This window comes from Mustelus asterias, chromosome 13 (genome assembly GCF_964213995.1).
Source record: "Mustelus asterias chromosome 13, sMusAst1.hap1.1, whole genome shotgun sequence".
Taxonomy (NCBI): Eukaryota; Metazoa; Chordata; class Chondrichthyes; order Carcharhiniformes; family Triakidae; genus Mustelus; species Mustelus asterias.
The window spans coordinates 75,884,148-75,909,027 of record NC_135813.1 but is presented as its reverse complement, the minus strand read 5'-3'; the positions used below and the strand labels follow the sequence as shown (position 1 = coordinate 75,909,027).

Here is a 24,880-nt window from a genome sequence, read left to right as displayed (position 1 = left end):
TAACAGTAGGTGTAATCAGTAGATGTAATATACTTGGATTTCCAAAAAGTGTTCAATAAGGTACTGCACAAAATGTTTCTTAATAAGTTAAGAGCCCATGGTGTTGGGGTAGTATATTAGCATGGATAGAGGATTGGCTAATTGATAGAAGAGAGCGTTGGCATAAGAGGGTCATTTTCAGGATGAAACTAGTGGAGTGCCACTGAGGCTGCAATTATTTACAATATAATAATGATTTGGATAAGGGAAGTGAATGTACTATTGCCAAGTTTGTGGAAGACAGAAAAATAGGGAAGGCAAGTGGTGAGAATGACACAAATAGTCTACTGAGGGATATAGGTTAAGTGAGTGGCAAACACTTGGCAAATGGAATATAATGCAGGAAAATGTAAAATTATGCACTTTGGTTGGAAGAATAAAACAGCTGAATATTATTTAAATGGAGCACAGAGGGATTTGGGGGTCCTTGTGCATAAATGACTAAAAGCTAGCGTGCAGGTTTAGCAGGTAATTGAGAAATCAAATGGAATGCTGGCTTTATTTCAAAGGGAATGGAGTATAAAAAATAGGGAAGTCTTGCTAAAACTATACAAGGCACTAGTTAGACGATACCTGGAATACCGTGAACAATTTCGGTCCCCTTACCTAAGGCATGACATGCTGGTATTGGAGAAGTCCAGAGAAGGTTCACTAAATTGATCCCAGATATGGAGGAATTTTTGTTTCTTATGCGAAGTCAAGTAAGTTGGGCCTGTACTCGGAGTTTAGAAGAATGAAAAGTGACCTTATTGAGACATATAGGATTCTCAGGGGACTTTGACAGGGTAGATGCTGAAAGGTTGTTTCCCCTTGTGGGAGTGTCTAAGGCCAGAGGATATAATCTCAGTGTAAGGAAGGGGTCACCCATTTAAGACAGATGAGGAAGGAGGAATTTCTTCTCTGAGGATCGTGAATCTGGAATTCTTTACCGCAGAGAACTATAGAAGTGGGGTCTTTAATTATGTTCAAGGCTCAGATAGACAGATTTTTAATCAGTAAGGGATTCAAGGCTCTTGGGGATAAGACGGGCTAGTGGTGTTGAGGGTTATATTAGATCAGCCATGATTTCATTGAATGGCGGAGCTGACTCAGTGGGTTGACTGGCCTACTTCTGCTACTACATCTTATGGTCTTGATAACCTCGTGGTAAAGAAACCTCTAAAGGACAGCAATCATAATATGATAGAATTTCTTGTTCAGTTTGAAGGTGTGAAGTGTGGGTCCAAAACTAGTGTTTTAAACCTAGATCTAGCTGAAGTGAATTTGGGAAACTAGGTTAAATGGTAGGACAGTAGAGATACAGTAGTAGACTTGAAATATTTAATAACTCTCAGTAAAGATTTATCCAAGTGGGAAAAGAAGACTCTTTGAAAAAGATGCATCATCCATAGCTGAAAACGTTAAGGATAGCATCAAATTGAAAGAAATGCTGTACAGATTTGGAAAGATTAGTGGTAGGTCAAAAGATTGGTCAGATTTTAAGAACCAGCAAAGAATGAGAACAAACGAGGGAAAGATTGACTATAAACCTGTAATATAATGTTGGAAATCATATTAAACTAATTTATTGCAGTGTTATGGAGATGTAATAAGCAAGGTGGATACAGGCGATACAGGCATTTGATAAGGTGCCACGTTAAAGGTTACTACACATGATAAGATTACATGATGTATGGGGGTACCATATTAGCAGGGATGAAGGATTGGTTAACTAACCGGAAGCAGAGAGTAGGGATAAATGGGTCTTTTTCGGATTAGCAAGCTGTAACTGGTGGAGTACCAAGGGGTCTCAACTTGGGCTCTCAACTATTTACAATCAGCTTCATTGATTTGGATGACAGGACTGAATGTATGGTAGCTAAATTTGTCTTTAACACCAGGGTAGGTAGGAGACAGACAATCTGCAAAGGTTAAGTGAGTGAGCAAAACTTTGGCAGATGGAGTATAATATGGGAAAATGGGAACTTGTCCACTTTGTCAGGAAGAATGGAAAAGCAGTATACTATTTAAATGAAGGGAGATTGCAGGACTCAGCGGTACATAGGGGTGTCTTGGTACATGAATCCCAAAAAGTTAGTATCCAAGTATAGCAAGTGATTAGGAAGGCAAATAGAATGTTGCCGTTTATTGTAAGGGAAATAGAACATAAAAAGAGGGAAATTTTACTTTCAGCTACACAAAACATTGGTGAGACCACACCTGGAATACTGTGTGCAGTTTTGGTCTCCTTTTTTCAAAAAAATATATCATTGTGTTAGAAGCAGTTCAGAGATGGTTCATTTGATTCATTCCCAGGATAGATGGGGCGAATATCCATTGGAGTTTAGAAGAACTGAAAGGTGATCTTATTAAAGCATATAAGATCCTGAGAGAGCTTGATATGATAGATACCAGGAGGATGTTTCTATTTGTGGGGTAACGTAGAGCTAGGGACACAGTCTAAGTATGAGGTCTTCCTTTTTTTAAAAGTTTATTTATTAGTCATGATTCGAAAATCCCCTAATCGCCACACTCCGGCACCTGTTCGCTTACACTGAGGGAGAATTTAGCATGGTCAATGCAACTAACCAGCACGTCTTTTGGACTGTGGGAGGAAACCAGAGCACCCGGAGGAAACCCGTGCAGACAGTGACCCAAGCCGGGAATCGAACCCAGGTCCCTGGCGCTGTGAGGCACCAGTGCTAACCACTGTGCCACCCTTTTAAAATGGAGATGAGGAGAATATCTTTTCTCTTGAGGGTTGTTAGTATGTGAAATTCTCTTCCCTAGAAAGCAGTGGAGGCCGTGTCATTGACTTCAGTCAGGGCAGTGTTAGATTTTTGATGGACAAGGAGTTAAGAGTTATGGAGGGGGCTGATAGATAGGTGAACCTGAGACCAGAACCAGATCAGCCATGACCTTATTGAATGATAATTCAACTGAAGGGTTGAATGGCCTATTCCTCTTGAGTTCAATGTTCCATTTGACACATTATGTCTGTGCCTGCTGAAAAAGCGTGATCCATCCTAATCCCACTCTCTTGGTCCTTACCGCTGCAAGGTTCCATGACTGCAAATACATATCCAGGCATTTTATAAATACAATGAATGTCTGTCTCCATCAGCCTTTCAAGCAGTCGAGGCCCACCCACTCTCCGGGGCCCACTGGTTATTGACCTCTTTGTTAAGGCAAATAGGTTTCCTATGCATTATATCTAGGCCCTCCATAATATTGTACACACCAATTAAATTTCCCATCCACATTCTCTCAAGATGCAGTTGGGAAGAGTTACTACATTTTGTATGTGCGCTATTTCATTTAATTTCATAAATGAGAGAGTCGGAGAAAAACAAGTGGTTGGTTGAATACTCTTTGTAACTCTTGACTACAGCTGCAATAATTTAAAAGTGACTTAGTGAACAAAGAATTGTTATGTAGTGTACGCTAGAAAGATTGGCTGGGAAATCAAACGGCACACCTCAATTCAGGTAGTAAGTAACATTTCAATGCATATTGACGTCTGGTTTGCAAAAGATAAGTGTTGTATTTTGCAGATAATCTCTGGTTCATCTCTGTATCTTGATGTTGAACCAATTTGAATGAAGTTTTCAAATCATTTATTCTGTTCCAGGTGCAGCGACACTAAAAGGTGTTGATGAGAGTAATGCGCTGGTCCTACCAGCAAAGAGGGCAAAAAGAAAACAGGTGAACGAAATACCTCGGAAATCGAAGCAGCCTCTGAGCAAGAAGCAGAGGAAACAGCTGGAAAAGATACTAGAACAGAAAGAAAAGAAAGTTCAGGTGAATTTTGAAGCTCACTTATAAACAGAGGTGTATATAGACAGAGTTCAGTTTAAATAACTGGTTTTAATGCTGGTATCACTTTAATTGTGAATGTTTTTTATGGTAGATTATTTAGAATAATGTTGATGAATTCTGAAGTGGATTGATAGAATGGATGCTGAGAGAATGTTTCTGGTGGTTGGGGAATCTAAAATATGGGAGCACAGTAACAGAATAAGTGCCTGATCATTTAGGTCTGAGATTGCTTTGCTCTATGGGTTGTGAACCTTTGGAATTCTCTACCCCAGAGGGTTGTGGATGTACCATCGTTGAATTCATTTAAAGCTGAGATAGATTTTTAATCTCTCAGGGAATCCAGGGATATGGGGAACAGGCAGGAAAATGAAGTTGAAATCCAAGATCAGCCATGATCATATTGAATGACAGAGCAGCACGATGGGTCATGGGCTCAATTCCTGCTCCTATTTTTTTGTGTCCTTATGAAACCGGTGTTCAATGAAAACACTGAGCCTTTCAAACCGTGCATAGCTGATCTAACACCTGCTTATTACAGATACCCCGTGACTTTGTCCAATTTTCACAGGCAGTGCCAATATCTGGTAGCTTTGTGAGGCATCCAAGGCAACCAAGACATGCATATTTGCAATACAAACAGAACGTGCTGGTAAGACTCAGCAGGTCTGTCAGCATTTGTGGAGAAAGAAACAGAGTTAGCGTTTTGAGTCCAATATCCAATTCTTCAGAACTGCTTTGAGTTTTTCCAGTACTTTCTGCTTCGATTTCAGATCTCCAGCATTTGCACTATTTTGCTTTTATTATGCATATTTGCAAGTCTGACAAAGGGACCTTGACCTCATGATTCACTATACTTATGTATGTATAGGCTGCCCAAGGCACATTACGCCGTATCTTATTTATGATTGGTTCTGCACAACGTGAATTGGCCAAATGGTTCAGTGAGTTGCTGCAACTAGTTCTGAGCGAGTGTTCCACTTACATGGTGTAGGATTCCTTCACTTTGTAAAGACTATACGCAGCCTGCATAGCGACAACAATGTTGTGTCTATATGCTCATTTGACATTGCTATCCTACCAAGGGGAGGCAGTGGTGTAGCGTTAGTGTCACTGGACTAGTAATCCAGACACTTGAGTTTCTGCTCTGGGGACCAGGGTTTGAATCCCATTATGGCAAATGGTGAAATTTGAATTCAGTGAATAAGATCTGGAATTAAAAATCTAAATATGACTATGAAACCATTATTGATTATTGTAACCCATCTAGTTCACTAATGTTCTTCAGGAATTCTCCATCCTTACCTGGTCTGGCCTACAAGTGACTCCAGACCTACAGCAATGTGGTTGACTCATAACTGCTAGTTGAGAAATCCACTAATGGGTTTTCTACTACTATCAACCACAAGCTTGACTTCCCTGGTTACTTAATGCATTAGGATTTCTACAGCTCCAAGTATTACAACATTGGCCTTATCAGCAATTTTGTGAATAGTCCTGAGCCATTTATTCACCATGCAACCTTGCCACCAAAATCTATTCTGCGGTATAATGGCTATTCCAATCAGATTATTGTTTGCTGCATATCGCATATACTCATGAATGCGCCTAAGGCCACAACTTTCAGACCTGAAAAATGTCCAGTCTACCTTGGGTTACCTTGGAAGAGTAAATTATCTCCAAATTTTGAGCAACAGATGAAGCTAGCCATTTCACGCTGCTGCTATGCAGCGGCAACATGAATGGTGTTTTCCACTAACAAGATGCTGCCATCACACCAATAGGACATTCTGCCTATCACACAAATGAGTATTGCGGTGTATTTTCAGCATTTTATTATCAGTATGCTGCCAATGTATGTGGGTTGTACATCGCAATGAGTGGCGGATCGTTTCAATAGCACATCCTTTCAGCTATTCACAATAGGCAGTGTATTGATCGTGCTCAACCAAGTTGTGCTTGCAAAACTCTGAACGTAATGTCTAACGTTAGATGTCATTCTGTGATTGGGCATCATTTGCTGAACAATCTCAAGTGTGCTAAGAGTTACTGTAACAACCATTTCAACACTATCAATCAGGCTTGCTGTACAGTTATTGGAGTTACATGTATTCATATGCAGGAACTTGCCCTCTGCAGGAAAAATGAATATGTCCAGGTACTATGCCTGTTTTGAATAATAAAAAGTACAATAGCTTCCTATTGCATTCACCATTGCAACATCTAAACCAATCGGAATTGACTTGGCAACCAGTCAGCACCCTTTTTCTCTTGCAGTATAATTTCTTGTTCCGTTTGAAATTTGGCATTCTTGCATCTGTCCTGATGAATGCAAGACAGAAAGCATGGGAGGGATTTTCCCAAAAAAATTCTAAGTGCCGAATTTGTGTAAAAACTGGGGTAAATCTTGCTGGTTTCTTCCTCATTGGTATAAATTATACAGCTCCACGCCGATTTCTGGCCTGCTAATCAGCCTCTGTTTGGGCAGTGCAGTGGGCCGGGAGAATCGCCGCCACCACCCCCCCCCCCCCCCCAATCTTTTTTTCGAAAATTATTGGAAATGCACCCTAGTTTTGCCTTGGCACAGGCGGAAGGTTTGTTGAAGTTCAGCCCCAACGTTCTGTTTTTAAAAAGTTCTTCAACTAACTGTCCAAAAATATAGGGTTTACCTGAAATGGTTGAATGTTTATCTTTATAATAAAGCACTCAATGTAAAAATAACATTATAGAGACCACTTCCTGATTGTAACGAGCTGGTCTCGGCATTGTAACGAGCTGGTCTCGGCATTGTAACGAGCTGGTCTCGGCATTGTAACGAACTGGTCTCGGCATTAGTAGAATACAACAAACAATAATATTTTTATACCTGTCTTGCTTAATATAATGTGGATATTTTGTATTGCAAACAAACTTTTTTTTCAATTTTCCATTATAGAGAAAAGTTATTCTAAATAAATTGGCAGAATGCCAGGTCTCCGAGTCCGAGATGAAGCTTTTCTACACCACTTCAAAAATAGGCATTGGAAAACGCTTGTACCAGCCTAAACTGTATGTCATTTTCTTATCTTTCATTAATAGAATTACTTGGTGAATTACTGTTCCATGGTTAGAATGTGCACTGAATGCTTTACATTCACCTTGAGATTAGAATATATTTAATTTTTAAAAGAGCATTTTGTTTTTTTTAAAATTTGCAAGTTTGCAAGTCACCTTGTGTTAACATTGCTTCGTGAAATGCTTGAATTGTGAAAACTTCCAATTTGAGGAATTTTACATAGAAATTTTGTCTTTTAAAAAGCATTTCGACAGTTACATGGGTAAGATGGGTATAGAGGGATATGGGCCAAACACGGGCAATTGGGACTAGCTTAGTGGTAAAAACTGGGCAGCATGGACAAGTTGGGCTGACGGACCTGTTTCCATGCTGTAAACCTCTGTGACCCTAAAGTGGCAAAAGCTGCACTTGTTATATGCTGTATGTTCCGAGATGACAAGAGTTAGTCCAGCTCGTCTCACAACACTGAATGCCCTTCACATTTGACACACTGTTTATACTTCGGTGTTACCATAGGTCAGCTTCAGTGTCTGTTGTGATTGAAGCATTTTTATTCTGAGGATGAAAATAGGAAGAATGGAGACCCAAGCACATTCAACCTACATGGGACAGAAGCACAAAATGCTGGAAAATCTCAGCAGGTCTGACAGCATCTGTGGAGAGGGAATAGAGCCGACATTTCGAGTCTGGATGACTCTTTGTCAGAGCTCGATATATTCCCACTCCACAGATGCTGTCAGACCTGCGGAGATTTTCCAGCATTTTCTGTTTTTGTTTCAGATTCAAGCATCTGCAGTATTTTGCCATCAACCTACATGGGAGGTGGCTATTTTACTTGAGGAAAAGTATTTCCTTTTTTATTTTCCCTTGAACCATTTTTGGCTAAGATAACTCAGCAGCAACTATAAAATCAATGTCTATCCTGCAGCATGTAATAAATATATTCAGTTGCTGAACACTGCTCCATTCCTGAAGGATAGCTGAATTACTTGGTGACGGTTCATCAGTTTGTCATTTTCTTTTACTCTTGGGAAGTGCTGTATTAATTCATATTCAGTACTTTTTTTTAATTGATAGAAAGGTTTGCCACTGTTTTACATTTTAGGTCTGAACAGGAAGTCAACAGTGAGCCCATCAGCAGTGTTAGCGGAGCCAATAGGAAAAGACGCAGAAGAAACTCTGAGGTTGTGGAGGAAGCACCAGAGTCTGAGACTAGCACATCTTCAGACAGTTCGAGTGAGGAAGAACAAGTGGACGAAGCAGAGAATACGAAAAGTGACGGCACGCGATCAAGTGCAGAGGAGAAAAATGTCAACAATGATGAACAAATTCAAAACTCCTCAAGCAGTGCAGCGGCAACGACTGAGAAACAATCAGCATTGGTGTCTATTAATAAGATCCCGATGCAGCAACCTTCCGCGGAACCAGCTATTTTCATTCCAGTGGACAGGAGTCCAGAGATTCAGGTGCTCAATTGTGGTAAACTGTAAAATTTGTTACTTTCATTTAAAATTTCAATCTGGTCTATTTTTGGAGTTGTCAATTAATATTGACTGGTGTCAGTGTTCTTAAAATGCAATTCTCATGTTATTGTAATTACCCTATGACCAATATTATACTGTGGATGGTAGAAATCATGTCATGCTGCCATCTTGTGTACACAAAATGCAGACTGGTTGTTAATGACTACTAATATGGGAGCAGCACCAACTCTACTGGGTACAGAGACGATGGTAGGACTTAGGTTTCCCAATAATGATGACAGTGGAAATATAACACATTGGTCAGAATTTTTTTTAAATGTTATCTGCCTTTTTCCCCGTGTTAAGTATTTCCACAATTTCTAACCCTGACATTGCTGCAAGTATCCAATTGAACTGGATGAAGTTAATTTGTTTGTTTGCTAATGGTGCCAACCTCAATGCTAACTTGCAATCTTGTTAACATTTTAACATTGCCAATGCTATGCACGTAGCTAGAATTGAATAAACCCAGGCAATCTGACTTGAAGCATTTGGCTCCAGATTAGAAAGCTACCAATTTGTTCCTGGAGTTATTGTCTAGTAGTGAAGTTCAGCAACTCTTGATAAAAGCCACCTGAGTTGGGGCATCAATAGAGAGGGGTGCAATGGAGAAGTCAATTGATTAAAAATATTTCAGGAGACTGATTCCTATCCCTGTTTATGTTAATTTACTAGTGTTTTTATAATTGCATCAATCAACCATCTTGAAAGGAAATATTCTCTGTTCTTTCAGGAAGCTCGTCTGAAGTTACCAATTCTAGCTGAAGAGCAGGTTATCATGGAAGCCATTAAACATAACCCTGTGGTGGTTGTTTGTGGTGAGACAGGCAGTGGTAAAACTACACAAGTGCCCCAGTTTCTCTACGAAGCTGGATATGCCAGGTAAAGTACACTTGTTAGCATCTAACACTCAATTTTTAAGCACATGTCTAAAATATATTTAATATTTTTTTAAGAAAACATATTTAGCATGCGTTATTTGCAAATTGTATTTTTCCAATTTTGAATACTGATTGAAAATAAGTTGCTTCTGTAAACCATTAAATTTTACACTACAATCCCCATACAATAGCAATTTACATGAAACTGTTTTAGAGGGGGCTTGTGCCCCCAATACAGCTTTTTTTATTATTCATGGGGATAGAAGTCATTAGCAAAGTGAACATTTATTGCCCATCCCTGACTGCTCTTGAAAAAGTTTTAAAGTTGCCTTTTGAATGCCATTGAATTGGTTTGTTATGCCATTTCAGAGGGCAGATAAGAGGCAACCATATTACTAAGGATCTGGAGTCACACCTAGGCCAGATTGGATAAGGACGGCACATTTCCTTCCCATCCTAGCTTTTAATTCTAGATTTATTTAATTAAATTAAAATTTCCCAGCAACCATAGTGGGATTTGAATTTATGTCTACGGATCATTAGTCCACGTCTCTGGGTTTGCTAGTTCAATAATAGAAACCAATATGCTACTGTATCGTTCTGTATTACAGCATTCAACATGGGAGTTTAATCCACAAATGTTAGTGGATGAGATTCAGTTAGCCATTCTTCTTGTATCAGCTCTGAGCTTTCTTCAAATGAAGGGAACTGCCAGCAGGTTTTTTATATGTAAAGAGAATCTTCAGGCACATGATTAGTTAGATTAGTGCATTAGTCCTAGTGCAATTTACCATCACGTAACACTGACAAGTCGAGTCATAATTTGATCATCTTATAACTGAGCATCAGTAGAATAGTTCCCATACTTGTTTTGATTTCTTTGAATATGGTCTAGGCTGTTCAGGATGTTTTGCTATTATTCAAAAAACCTCTGGTGTTGTGGCTGCTTCACTTCACTGTCACTTAACTCAAGTTCAGGGTCATGGGGAGTTGGAGCCTATCCCAACAGACACTGGGCATTAGGTGGGGTACACCCAGGATGGGACACCAGCCAATCACAGGGCATGTACTTACACACCAATTCACCTAACCTGTATGTCTTTGGACTGTGGGAGGAAACCAGTGAAAACCACGCAGACACAGGGAAGACATGCAAACTCCACACAGACAGATACCCGATGCTGGAATCTAACCCGGGTCCATGACACTGTGAGGCAGCGCTCACCACTGCGCCACCATGCCATCCTGGTTTTGTGATTACCTGTGATAAATATTAAAATAATGAGGTTTAGCCTGAGTTCAAATCAACCCAGTCCCCTCCCCTTTTGCAGATGAAATCTCACTTTATTTTGAGCAGCCAGAATGTTTAGTTACCAAATTTAACTCTCAGTTATCCTTAATTATTGTTTAGAAAAACATTATCTAAAGTGTGGAAGTATTTTGCACTACGCATCAAACCATAAACATTCTCTGGTCATTGTCCACAGTGGTAATGGAATCATTGGCATTACAGAGCCCAGGCGGGTAGCAGCTATAAGCATGTCCCAGCGAGTTGCAACGGAGATGAATCTTTCACACAGGTAAAAATGTTTCTTGATGAGAACTGAAATGTGCTCGTATTTAAAAACATAATAGGAGGGTGGGCAGAGGGTGTCAACTAGTTTGGCAGTGTCCAAGAGTTCGTCTTAGTAACCCACATTTGTGCATTATGTGAATATGAAGGAGTTTTTCAGTTATGTATAAAGTTTAAATTCATCCTTGCATTAATCTGGATATATCTCATATCGCTGATGTGTTGATTTGGATCATTTGAAATAACAGTACAAAGTAATGTCCTGGTCCACAGAGTTCAATTGAACAAGACTGCATATATGGACTTTCAAGCCCCTATTGATTAGTAACCATGACTGTCAAATAGTATCAGAATTGTTTATCCATTATAATCTTTTAATGTTTAAACTTTTCTGCTGGTAGAATTACTTGTCAAAATCATTTTTAAAATCCAAATTATGTTATCTATAGCGGTCACACTCTTCTGTGTAGGCACACATCAGGCCTTTGCCAGGCTCAGTGTCATGCTCATTTCTAAGCTATTCGCAAGAGTGGTGTAGGCATAATGAAGCAAATTTTGTTTGTTTTCTCCCCATCGGTTGTCTTTGATACGCACGTACGTAGATTTTTCAGTGAGGATCATCTGTTGACAATTAGCTGATATCGTTGGGTACTATAGCAATACTGAACATTTAACTTGTGTCTGTAGGATAGTTTCATATCAAATACGATATGAAGGAAATACAACAGAAGACACAAAAATAAAATTTATGACAGATGGTGTGCTTCTGAAAGAAGTGCAGAAGGTAAGTTGAATTTCTTTATTGAATGTATATTGAGTTAGAAAAGTAATAGATTACAGAGGACCAATTACATTTTTAAAAACTATTTTCTTTATGCTTTTTCTGTAGCTACTAGATTTAATTCTATGCTGTAGGAATTCTACGATTCTATTAATATAACAGAATGAGCTCAGGACACGTACAAATATCAGGTTGCATATTCCTAGTCGTCTGTACTCGACTGTCTTATCAATACAAAACCTCTGGTTACTTGCGTGTTTGACTGCAGTCAAGAGCTGTTGTTGCATTGGTAGATTAGTGTGAAGTTGTTTGTTTACACGTTGTAATGTGCAGGAAATTGTGGATCATACACACACATGTATAGTACAATTAAGTTACACTCAATGCAGGTTTTAATATATTGGTAAAGTTTGCAAAAGTACCTTGTATATAGAGTCATAGAGGTTTACAGCATGGAAACAGGCCCTTCGGTCCAACTTGTCCATGCTGCCCTTTTTTTAAAAACCCCTAAGCTAATCCCAATTGCCCGCATTTGGCCCATATCCCTCTATACCCATCGTACCCATGTAACTAAATGCTTTTTAAAAGACAAAATTGTACCCGCCTCTACTACTACCTCTGGCAGCTTGTTCCAGACACTCACCACCCTCTCTGTGAAAAAATTGTCCCTGTGGACACTTTTGTATCTCTCCCCTCTCACCTTAAACCTATGCCCTTTAGTTTTAGACTCCCCTACCTTTGGGAAAAGATATTGATTATCTAGCTGATCTATGCCCCTCATTTATTTTATAGACCTCTATAAAACACCCCTCAGCCTCCTATGCTCCAGAGGAAAAAGTCCCATTCTATCCAGCCTCTCCTTATAACTCAATCCATCAAGTCCTGGTTGCATCCTAGTAAATCTTTTCTGCACTCTTTCTAGTTTAATAATATCCTTTCTATAATGGGGTGACCAGAATTGCACACAGTATTCCAAGTGTGGCCTTACCAATGTCTTGTACAACTTCAGCAAGACATTCCAACTCCTGTATTCAATGTTCTGATCGATGAAACCAAGCATGCCGAATGCCGCCTTCACCACTCTGTCCACCTGTGACTCCACTTTCAAGGTGCTATGAACATGTACCCTTAGATCTCTTTGTTCTGTAACTCTCCCCAATGCCCTACCATTAACTGAGTAAGTCCTGCCCTGGTCCAATCTACCAAAATGCATCACCTTGCATTTGTCTAAATTAAACTCCATCTGCCATTCGTCAGCCCACTGGCCCAATTGATCAAGATCCCGTTGCAATTGGAGATAACTTTCTTAGATATGCCCAATAAAGAGCCTGTCCCCACTGTTCAAAGAAATGCGTTTAAGAAGGTAGTTTGAGTTACGGAGCTGACATCCATTAGTATGATACTCCAGTGATGGTGCTACACTCTAATGTTCTGCTACAAGCTATGACTATACGAATAAGTAAGCAGCTAAGTGAAATTACAGGAGTAAGCTACACATCAAAATTGCCAAATTTTAATAATTTGCTAATGGTTTGCTGGTTTTCAATCACATATTGCATTATTTGGCAATTAAGTTGTAAAAATGTACTGTATATAAGAAACTGTGAAGATATAGTTGATGTACGAGGAGAGATTACACAGTTTGGGCTTATGTTTACGAGTTTAGGAGGATGAGAGGGGATCTGATCAAGGTATCTAAAATTCTAAAAGGGATTGATAAAGTAAACGTAGACCAAATGTTTCCTCTTATGGGACAATTTAGAACAAGAAGCCACAGGTATAGGTTGAGGAGTGGTAGGTTTAAAACTGAGATGAGGAGGAACTGCTTCTTGCAGAGGGTGGTGAATTTGTGGAACTTGCCATAGTGTGGTGGAGTCTGAATCATTAAATGGTTTTAAGAAGGAGATAGATGTATTTCTAATTTAAAAGACAGGTTAAAGGGATATGGAGAACAGATAGGGAGGTAGATTGGAGACCAGGAAGAGATCTGATTGAGTGGCAGAGCAGGCTCGATGGGCTGAATTTGCCTACTTGTGCTCCTAATTCCTATGTTCCTATGACTGGAAATTGTACATAGTCAAGGCTGGGCTTTGGTTATTCGTCAATTTTGTTGATCCTCCTGTGACCATATTGGCTGCAGTTAACTGGAAATTGTTTGATGAAAAATGTTTTTCGATCTTCCAGGATTTTTTACTCACCAAATACAAAGTGATTATCATAGATGAAGCTCATGAGCGGAGTGTGTACACAGACATCCTGATTGGCCTGTTATCTCGTATTGTTCCTCTGAGGGAGAAGGTAACCTGTTTATTAGCTTTTTACTTAAATGTGGTTAAATGTAATATACCAATAATGATGTTTTTGATTCACTGGACTTCCAAAATAAAACAAAGAACCAGCTGCGATATTTCAACGAAGAATAATGAGGAGTCACTGAGTTAGTTACAACTTAAACAAGCCAAAGAACAAGAGAGAAGTTCACCATGCTACACAATGCAAAGCTACAACATAGTTAGCATTTACCATTCTATCTGAGTTCCACATTGTATGTGCTGAGACCTGAGGGACAACTTTTTTGCACACAGGGTGGGTGTATATGGAATGAGCTGCCAGAGGCTGGTACAATTACAACGTTTAAAAGACATTTAGACAGGTGCATGGATGGGAAAGGTTTAGAGGGATAGGGGTCAAATGCAGGCAAATGGAACTAATTCAGTACAGGAAACCTGGTCGACATGGACAAGTTGGGCTGAAGGGCCTGTTTCCGTACTGTATATCGCTATGACTCTGACACGCAGTAGCAAACAAATGCCTGCATGAAAACCAATACAATTGGCGAAAGGTATCCTCCTAAACCCAAACGATCAAGAACAAAGATCTGGGAATAAATCCCTTATTTCTGTTCGATGTCGAAATCATTTCTGATATTGCAAAGCTACAAAAGGGAAATGAAAATACCATTTTGATTTAAAATGCACCATCCCTCACCCCCTCCATCTTTGTGATCAATCCAGCCATGAGCTAGGACGTTGAGATGAAACATAATAGATACTGGATGTAATATTTTGGACACAAAATTACAGGAAGGTGTTCTGCCTGAATATATGGTTTATGTGAAACATTTATTTCCGAGGCTAGTGTTGTGGGACCTTGTGTGCTTTATAGTGGGTCTAAATAGCCAAAGATCGAGCCATTGGAGAAATTTGACTAAATAAAACATACACATTCCATGTGACTCTGTTTTTAATATTGCTTTTATCAGCATATTATTAGAGCAGTGTTAAATTTCCCAAGTGGGCACTTTGCATTTGTAATCATGCGACTGTTCTTATGGAATGTATCCAGTAAGTATTTTGCTTGTTCCAACAGAAAGGACAGCCATTGAAACTGATTATAATGTCTGCCACCCTACGTGTGGAGGATTTCACAGCAAACAAGAGACTCTTTCCAACTCCTCCCTCTGTTGTTCAGGTAACCTCACTATGTTAATGTACAGTGGAAAAGTTTGCATTGGAATGTCATTTCATGAAGTATCTTGTAAGATAACAGTAAGGTATCTACTCTCAATTTTTCATGCACACTTGAGAGCCTTACTTCATCTATTCAAACTGAGTGCAACCTAATGGTTCATCTGATTATTCTTTTAAGGTGGATGCCAGACAGTTTCCTGTCATTGTTCACTTTAACAAACGTACTCCACTTGATGACTACACTGGAGAGACCTTTAGGAAAGTGAGCAAAATCCATCGGATGTTACCTCCAGGTAAGAAAATTACCATAATTACCTTTCACTTCTCAGAAGTGCTTTCCATTGTAATTTAATTCCATCTTGGTGCTTGATTTTTATTTTGCAGAGGATTCTCTACATCTTGGGCTATTTGTATGCAAACTGCTCAGCTTGTCAACATCCAGATAAATGCATACGTTTGCCATTTAAAACACTTCTAACAGTTAATTTGACCTTTCAGCAGTTTACACTTCTGTCTTAGTCAGTTGTAAAAATGTATCGACTGTTTTTGGCCTTTTGGCTAAGATCAAGTGTAGCGTTTGGTCCTGCACTTGATAGAAGTCTTTGAGGTTACACTGAGGCTTCATATGAAGCAATTTTTTAAAACACCATCCAGGCCTTTTGGCTAAGATGCAAATGAGATCAAGCACTGGAGGGCGTGTAATCGAGCCCAAAACAGGAAGTGGGCAGCCTGTTTTGTCAGCTTGGATCTGTAATGTCTTGCTGGTTGAGACTTTGAATTGGACTTTGATTGGATTTGATTGCATACAGCTTAAAAAAAATTATCAAATTTTTTCAACTCCTGAGAAGCGCAGGATTTGTCTCCAAGCATTCGATTAAAACATCTGATGTGGTTTGGACTTTTCCAATTAAGGCTAAATTTCTATTGACTTTTTTCCCCCCCAAGTCATATATTGTTACTTAAACATTTAGATGCATTCTTCTGGGGGGTTATTTTGATTTGTAGTTATTTATTTCCCAATAGGAGGTATCTTAGTGTTTCTGACAGGACAAGCTGAGGTCAATTCCATGTGCCGAAGGTTGCGAAGTGCCTTTCCATACAGACCTAACAGCATCGTAAAAGGTAAATATTTTACACTGCAGTACTGAGACATCTACTTCTAAATGCCATTGCATGTTTTTGTCAAATGTGTGCAACTTGGTTTGAGGTTGGCTGATGGAATGTTTGAAGACCATTTTTGAAGGAGTTTATAACTATTTATTTGAGATGTGTCAGTGTGAACACCTCTGTCAGCTATTGGGCAACATGCTCTGGGTAGCACAGAAGCTAAATCTGACATTGCTGTAAATGGATGGCATCCTTTAACATGTGAAGTATCACCAGCATAATTATATGATGCTATGACGCAATTTTAAAACTCTCATTCTTGTTTTCAAATCCTTCCATGGCCCACCCGTCCCGATTTCTGTAACCTCTTCCAGTCCCACAACCTTCCACAATATCGGGACTCGCGTAATTCGAACCTTGGGACATCTCCAATATTAATTACGCCATCATTGGAGGCCATATCTTCAGCTACCTAGGTCCCATGCTCTGGAATTTCTGATAGAATCTTAACAGGCATGTTCGCAGTTTTGCTGCAAATAAATTAAGGAAATATTTCAGAGTATTGAAATTGTCAAAAGTCAGTTCTGTCTTGATTTGGACCATTTCCACTAAATTTCGATACTCTCTTTGTTTAGGGGACTCATCTGTTGACTGTTTCAGTAGGCTTTGCCAAATTCTAACCAGTAAAGTTGACCATCTACAGCAGTGCATCCCAAAACTTTTTTCCCTCAGTGACCCCATTTTAATGTTTGAAAGTTGTTGCACCCCCAAAGTGAGGGTGTGGGTAGGGAGGGTGGCAGCCAAATCTTTTCCACAAGCATTCTGAAGACTCTGGAGCCTCGGAGAGAAGAATCATGCGCACATTTGTGGTGGAGCCTTGATGCCAATCCCAGGGCTGTCCCACCAGAGTCTCCATTCACCAGTCCCCATTGGTACGTTGGAGCCCACGATCCCAAATCGTCATTGAGCGAGCCCAATGGGGCATGTGACCCACAGTTTAGGAACCCCACATTTGCATCAAAACGCTTAAACTTTCATGCAAAGACTCCAACCTCCAATGCTAAAATGACTCCGTAAAGGGAGACTCTTTGTCAGAGCTTCTTGTTGTGAGCAGCTGTAAGTATTTGACTTTTCATAATCATTTTACAATGTTGAGTTTTAAAAATTCATTTATGGGATATAGGTGTCGCTGGCTAGGCCAGCACTTATTGCCCATTCCCAGTTGCCCTTGAGAAGGTGGTGGTGAGCCGCTGCAGTCCCTTAAGTTTAGGTACTCCCAAAGTGCTGTTAGGGAGTTCCAGAGCTTTGACCCAGCGACAGTAAAGGAACGGTGATATATTTCCAAGTCAGGATGGTGAGTGGTTTACAGGGGAACCTCGAGGTGGTGGTGGTCTCAAGTATCAGCTGCCATTGTCCCTCTAGATGGTAGCGGTTGTGGGTTTGGAAGTACTTGTAATTGTTGACTCGGCTGGATTCCAAAATGATTAAATGTGAACTTAAAAGAAAATGAATGGTCACAGTGGTGCTGGAATTTGGAGTATGAAGAAGTTGTCAAAAGGTATGAGTGGTCTGCAGAGTACAATTATGCTGGAAATTGGATGTTGGGACGACTACAGCTCAACAATAGAGTCCCAATCTTTCTTTCATGCTTATGTTTGTTTTCCTTCAAATTATAGAAGCTGATGCTGCCGCAGATGATTCAGTTGAAGCGATCAAGAAGTTTAAAAAGGCTAAACCTAAATCTGTAAGTTTTGAGGTATTTTATTTCACACACTAATTACAATAATGAGATGTTATTCAGAACCACAGAATGTGTATCATTTTGCTCCACATCTTGTTTACAAGAAGAAAATGAATTATTGAAGCTCTGTCTATGTTGTTGAATTAACATGAGAAGCAAGCACCTGGGGAACTTGATGCTCTAGAATTTCCCTTCATCCATTTATTTTATGTGGCGAATTCAACAGTACCTGAAACGGAAAAATGCAACTGTTGATTTCAGAGAGCAACTTATCACTTTCTGATTGTTCTAACTACTCAATAAAGTAGAGTTTGAGGATTCAGGTTGGTAGCTGCTCTAAAGTGCATACTATCTTCCGCAGCACTGTTTCCATTGCCTCAGGTAGAGTCTGCCTCTGGAGTCACCTGGAGAATGAGCCTCGAGAAGCAGCACAACTACCTGATTTCTAGTTGTTTGGTAGTACGGAGCATGTTCCTTTTTAAAGCAACACCTCAGTTATGTTGCTGCACTTAGGCATTCAATTTTATTTTCCTTTCATTTAACTTTTCCTTTCAGTGGCAAACATGGGACTGTTGGTTAGCGCAGTAAGAAGTCTCTCAACACCAGGTTAAAGTCCAACAGGTTTATTTGGCAACACAAGCTTTCAGAGTCTCGTTCCTTCATCAGGTGAGCTCCTTCATAAGGAGCAAGACTCCTAAAGCTTGTGCTGCCAAATAAACCTGTTGGACTTTAACTTGGTGTTGTGAGACTTCTTACTGTGCTAACCAGCAGTCCAACATCTGTTGGTTAGAGCAGTTTAATTTTATTTGGTGTCATAATTGGTTCTTGTCTTTTGCTGGGAGACAAAAATAAGGATCCAATCCTTTCTTCTGCCTGCAATGTTCAATTGAATGATTGATGACAAAGAAACTAATTCAGCAAGTCAAATAATTGGTTGGCAATTCCCCCCCCCCCCCCCCCCCCCCCGCCCCAAGTTCTCAGTCTCACTTTATCTTATTAATGGGCTGAAACTTGCAGTGCACCATCAGTCATGATTGTAACAGTTATACCATTTAGCAGTTTGCAGTGAAAAATGTATATTGTTCCACAAATGGGCAAGCTTTCTTTTGTATTGCAAGATATGTGTCTTGGAGCCTCGCATAAAGTTCAAATTAATGTTCTTAATAATTTATATGTATCCTGAACTGCAGTGACTAACAAATGTTGATGCTCTGATTTAGCATTTCGCCATCAATAAGGCAACTGCTCTGAATAGGCAAGCCAAACCAATAGAACATGACAACGAGCAAGAAGTGTTAGTAAAAATTGACCTGCATATGGGCTCCATAGTCTGCCACCAACAACAAGCATTTTTAAAATTTGTTTGTGGGATGTGGGTGCCATTGGTAAAGCCAGCATTTACTGTCTATCCCTAATTCTCTTGAGAAGATGGTGGTGAGCTGCCTTCTTGTACCGCTGCAGTCCATGTGATGACGGTACTCCCACAGTGCTGTTGGGTGAGGAGTTCCAGGATTCAGACCCAGCAGTGATGAACAGCTGTGTGTTTCCGTGTGTGTGATGTGGAAAGGAAATTGCCGGTGTTGATGTTCCCACATGCCTGCTGTGCTTTTTCTAGGCAGTACTGGTTGCTTTCTACCTAAAAGGTAGCTCCGGTTTCTGTGTTTTGCTGTCACTGTGCATCTGTCTGGTTACTGTATAAAATAATCTTGTTTATTTCAAGTTTTAAAATAGTTTCCATCCCTGTGCTTGGCTACATGTTGATTTGGGTCTCTTTGAAAGCTATACCCTCATGGGACTTGACAGTGACATGAGTTAGTTGATAGGTTCTGCACCATTGTGACAATAATAACTTGTGCCAACCTCTTTTTTTTCTGCAGACTATGCCAAGGATTAACCTTGATAATTACTCTGCAATGCCAGTGGATGAGGGAGATGAGGATCGCGAGGCAGGGATTGATGATGATGATGATGTGGTTGGCTCTGATCTAGATCTGGATTTGGGGGATGGTGATGATTCTGAAAAAGGTATGCGGATTTATGCCCTCCATCCTGTCATGCACTGCAAAATTTCACAGCAAATTTTGATAACATTGCCGTGTTTATATTTTAATTAAAATACCATTTTAATGAACGCACTGGAGCATCGTAAAAGCATCATTTTTACATCGTCAAATGAGCATCAAATGGGATTTACACAAACCTTAACATTTTTCCTCTAGCAGAAGTATGTGGTTATTATCAAATCAACCTTTTATATCTACTTTTTCTATACACAGCTGAGAAGTCTGATCCTTCTATTCCACTATATGTTCTTCCACTTTATTCATTGCTGGCGGCAGACAAACAGGCAAAGGTGAGCTTATTTCTTCCTGATCTTTTGGTTTTTTATATACATGGGACTCTCTACAATAACACATCATCATTTCTGAAAGTTTATGTTAACTAACCAAAAGATATCATAGAATCATAGAATTCCGACTGTGCAGAAGGAGGCCATTCAGTCCATTGAGTCTGCACCGACCACAATCCCACCCAGGCCCTCTTCCCGTAACCCCTCATATTTAACCTGCTAATCCCCCTGACACTAAGGGTCAATTTAGCATGGCCAGTCAACCTAACCCGCACATCTTTGGACTGTGGGAGGAAACTGGAGCACCCGGAGGAAACTCACGCAGACGCGGAGAGAATGTGCAAACTCCACACAGACAGGGTCTTAATTGCAGAAAACATTTAAAATTAATATGGCAAAGTTAACAAACAGACATTGTTTTGCAATTTACTTATAGCGAGCCATGTACGCCTAGTTGGGGAAAGACCTGGATAATCATTCAACATCTCTGTCCAAAGATCCAGTTATGAGCTTTCCAGGGTCCATTAACCATGACTAGAATACCTATGGATTAATATATTTGTGTACAAAATGTCATTTTGGTTTATTCAAAAATCCGAAGGGAATTAGAAATCAATATTCTGAAATTTGTTCTTTGAAGGGTAGGGGGTTTTAGTTAAGTCGGGCAGCATGGTCGGTGCAGGCTTGGAGGGCCAAAGGGCCTGTTCCTGTACTGTAATTTTCTTTGTTATTTGAAATTGCTAATTCTCTATTATTTAGGTATTTCGTCCTCCTCCATATGGCACACGGTTGTGTGTGGTCGCAACTAACGTAGCTGAAACCTCCCTTACTATCCCAAACATTAAATATGTGGTGGAATGTGGAAAGGTGAAGAAACGCTTTTATGATAAAGTTACTGGAGTCTCATCATTCAAAATCACCTGGATCTCTCAGGCTTCGGCCAATCAAAGAGCAGGTCGGGCTGGTCGTACAGAACCAGGTCACTGTTACAGGTCAGTAATCACACTTCACAGTAAATTGAAATTGCATAGAGCCTTCAGTGGCAGGAACAGATACAATCCCAATATGTTTTTGTCTTAAAGCCTGAATATTATGGCAGGTATTTTCTTAGGCCTGAAGCTTTGTAACAGCCTTTAAAACAAATAAATTGAAAGCCAGACCAACATGACGGGCTGATATTCTGTCCCTGGGACCGGAATGATCGATTCTGAGCCCAGAAATTGAATTCTGCACCCGGTGAGTCCTTGCCTCACTGGACTGATAGAAAGTGAGATTAAACACCTCCCCACTGGCACTGCCGGGAAGATAAATTGTTGGGCAGATCTCTCACCTGACACGAGCATTGTTCCTAATGGATGTGCACTGATCAAGATCTTTGGAGCTGGCAGTCAGAGAGTAGTGTGGATCACTGGGTGAGCCTACAAAATGGAGAAAAACATAATTTCTTTTAAATGTAGAAGGAAAATGTCAACTGGATTTTATTTAAATTAACTTTCTTTCTAAACCGGTTTTGAACAGGTCATTTTGCAACTATAGTCAGTGGAGGGGGCTGTATGTTTACACATTTTGCATAGAGCCTTCAGTGTCAGGGACAGATACAATTCTAATATGTTTTAGTCTTAAAGCCTGAATATGTTGGCAGATATATTCTTAGTCCTGAGTGAGTCCTGGGCGGCACAGTAGCACAGTGGTTAGCACTGCTGCTTCACAGCTCCAGGGACTTGGGTTCGATTCCCGGCTTGGGTCACTGTCTGTGTGGAGTTTGCACATTCTCCTCGTGTCTGCGTGGGTTTCCTCCGGGTGCTCCGGTTTCCTCCCACAGTCCAAAGATGTGCGGGTTAGGTTGGTTGGCCGTGCTAAAATTGCCCCTTAGTGTCCTGAGATACGCAGGTTAGAGGGATTAGCGGGTAAATATGTAGGAATATGGGGGTAGGGCCTGGGTGGGATTGTGGTCGGTACAGACTCGATGGGCCGAATGGCCTCTTTCTGCACTGTAGGGTTTCTATGATTCTTCTATGAAAGTCTTTAAAATGGTAAAGGTAGGTTATTCCTTCCAGACAATGAGCTTTATCTATAATTAATGATCTACAGAGTAATCTGTTCACCACAAGCTTCCTGAATGGAGCCACATCACGGAGTACGGCCATGAGGTAATGCCAAAAAATTGTAGCTCTAATTCTGGCCCTTGTTGGAAGGTCATGAACATGGAATCACCCCAAGAGATTTAACAGCTGTTGCAGTGATGCAGCAAGGCGGGTGTTTATATCTTAACAAATTGCCTATTAAACATGAATTTGTGTCTCAATGTAATATTAAATGCTGTGTGCAGATTCAGTGATAGAGTGTACTATTGTGGTCTGTTTGAATTTGATATTAAACCTGTAATATTTGAACATGTGGTGTGATATTAAGTCCAATAAATGTTTGTTTATGTGCAGGCTGTACTCCTCGGCAGTGTTTGCTGACTTTGAGAAATTCTCTGCAGCTGAGATCACGAGGCGACCTGTGGACGATCTGGTTCTGCAGATGAAAGACTTGAACATTGAAAAGGTTGGTTTGGCGGAGATTTACTTTCTGATGTTGAAGCATTTTCTTTGTTTGACTGCTTCAATCATGATCCCTAATTGGGGAATTTAGTTCAGATTGAGGCCCTCTCCAGTGTTTAAATAATTCGGAGTAAAGGGCCATCAATACACTTATACTTGTGAAAGATGCACAATTAATTTGATTCTTTTTGGACAGGTGATCAATTTTCCATTTCCAACACCTCCATCACCCGAGTCGTTAATGGCGGCTGAGGAGCTGCTTATCTCCCTTGGAGCTTTGGAGGAGCCACCAAAACATGGAAGGTAAGAAAAGGACTTGTTTGCTTTAATTGATAGTTTTCAAATAATGTTGCTGATTTGAAGGGTCTGTTTGTAGATTGCCTCCAGCCTGGTGCAGATCAGTTATGGATTTATTGCAGAAGTTGTTTCTTGTCCTTCCAGGTTTAAGGAATTAGAACGGGCAAAGCTGACCTGTCCTATCACACCTTTGGGTCGAGCTATGGCATCTTTTCCTGTGGCACCTCGATATGCGAAGATGCTGGCTTTAAGCAAACAGCATGACTGTATGCCGTATGCCATTATCATAGTTTCTGCGATGACTGTCCGAGAACTGTTTGAGCAGCTGGACAGGTAACGTTTCCATTCATATAAGTGGAGCTTTATTTACATGTCCTGTGATAATCCACCTACTTTGCTATCCTTGAGAATTTTCATAGAGAATGAGTGACGAGTAGGAATCTTTTTATAGCATTTAACATTTATTTCAACAGCAAAACCCTGTTACTGCAACCCATCCAGAGGAAGATAGCAGTAGGTGTAGGCCATTCGTTCCATCAAGCCTGCTCTGCCATTCAAATAGATCATGGTTGATCATCTATCTCTCTGCAATTTTCCCCCACTAACCCCATATCCCTTGAATAGTTTCAACCACTGGGCCTAAGACAGGTTTGGGACAATCGACACACACACACATTTTAACTCTGGACATGAGCTCTACCTATAGAGTGGGCACTAAATAGAGTGCGCGCTGACCTCCAGCAATCCCATGAGCAGTCTCTGATCTTAGTAAGGCTGCAGACAGAAAAAGCAAGCAGTGATTCCTGGTTCTCAGCAAGACAGGTTTAAACAGGAAGGCTCTGAATTAATATCAAAGCTAACAGGTCTACTGAGTTCATTGCAATGGAGGCTGTCAACGAGGTAACTTGAGGTTACCATGCATGGCCTTCAGTCCAGCTCTACTGGAGGATTGCAGTTCTTTGGGGATTTATATACCTGGATATAAGCTGTTGCAGTGTTGAAATTGTTGAAGCTGGTTCTGAGAGAATTTAAGTTGGGATGATGGAGGTCTTCCGTCTCATAAGATAGTGGTTTGTGCTATGGCGGTCAACAATGTGTTAAGCATTGCCTGGTGTGGCTCCGCATGGCACTCTCTGCTGCATTTGCTGCAGAGGAAGACAGTGGGTTGAGAAGCTGCAAGCTTCACTCGCGTCTAGGCCCTCTCTCGGACAGCTGAGCTTTTTGTTTCTGTTTGCCCTTCCAATGCCCTTCAAACTGTCGGCCTCCAGCGCTCACAGCCGCCAGTGACTATCTCCCAGTTGTTAGGGTTGATGCCCACTATCTTCATATCTCACTTTCAGCTGTTCTTGTAGGGGAGATATAGAGTCATTCAGAGCAGAAAAGGCCCTTCAGCCCATTGAGTCTGCACCAACAATATCCATCATTAAAGGCATGCTAACCCCATTTCCCTGCACTTGTCCCATATCCTTGAATATTATGATATTTCAAGTGCTCATCCAAATATTTTTTAAAGGTTGTGAGGTTTCCGGCCTCGACTCCCTTTCAAGGCAGCGCATTCCAGATTCCCAAAACTGAGTGAAAACACTTGTTCTCAAATGTGGATGACTGGGAGGCCATGACCCTGTTACCTCAGCAGCACATAGAAGGCCTTTGGGTATTTGGCCATTATCCATCCGTGGCCAAGCCAGCAAAGATATCATTAGCTTAGCAATGAGTGTAGCT

The 24,880-nt window shown here is 40.4% G+C and overlaps 1 protein-coding gene across 1 annotated transcript in view; it reads left to right on the top strand.

The window, feature by feature from the left end:
* Nucleotides 1–24,880, top strand: part of dhx37 (DEAH (Asp-Glu-Ala-His) box polypeptide 37) — a 44,564-nt gene that overhangs the window by 1,815 nt on the left and 17,869 nt on the right. The window contains exons 3-19 of the mRNA XM_078227040.1: nt 3,650–3,819; nt 6,770–6,882; nt 7,995–8,355; nt 9,146–9,294; nt 10,781–10,873; nt 11,554–11,650; nt 13,832–13,945; nt 15,017–15,118; nt 15,296–15,410; nt 16,141–16,239; nt 17,901–17,968; nt 19,843–19,990; nt 20,242–20,318; nt 21,075–21,307; nt 22,754–22,865; nt 23,058–23,164; nt 23,303–23,491. Of these exons, the coding sequence (XP_078083166.1) occupies nt 3,650–3,819; nt 6,770–6,882; nt 7,995–8,355; nt 9,146–9,294; nt 10,781–10,873; nt 11,554–11,650; nt 13,832–13,945; nt 15,017–15,118; nt 15,296–15,410; nt 16,141–16,239; nt 17,901–17,968; nt 19,843–19,990; nt 20,242–20,318; nt 21,075–21,307; nt 22,754–22,865; nt 23,058–23,164; nt 23,303–23,491 (2,347 nt within the window). The remainder of the gene's footprint in view (nt 1–3,649; nt 3,820–6,769; nt 6,883–7,994; nt 8,356–9,145; nt 9,295–10,780; nt 10,874–11,553; nt 11,651–13,831; nt 13,946–15,016; nt 15,119–15,295; nt 15,411–16,140; nt 16,240–17,900; nt 17,969–19,842; nt 19,991–20,241; nt 20,319–21,074; nt 21,308–22,753; nt 22,866–23,057; nt 23,165–23,302; nt 23,492–24,880) is intronic.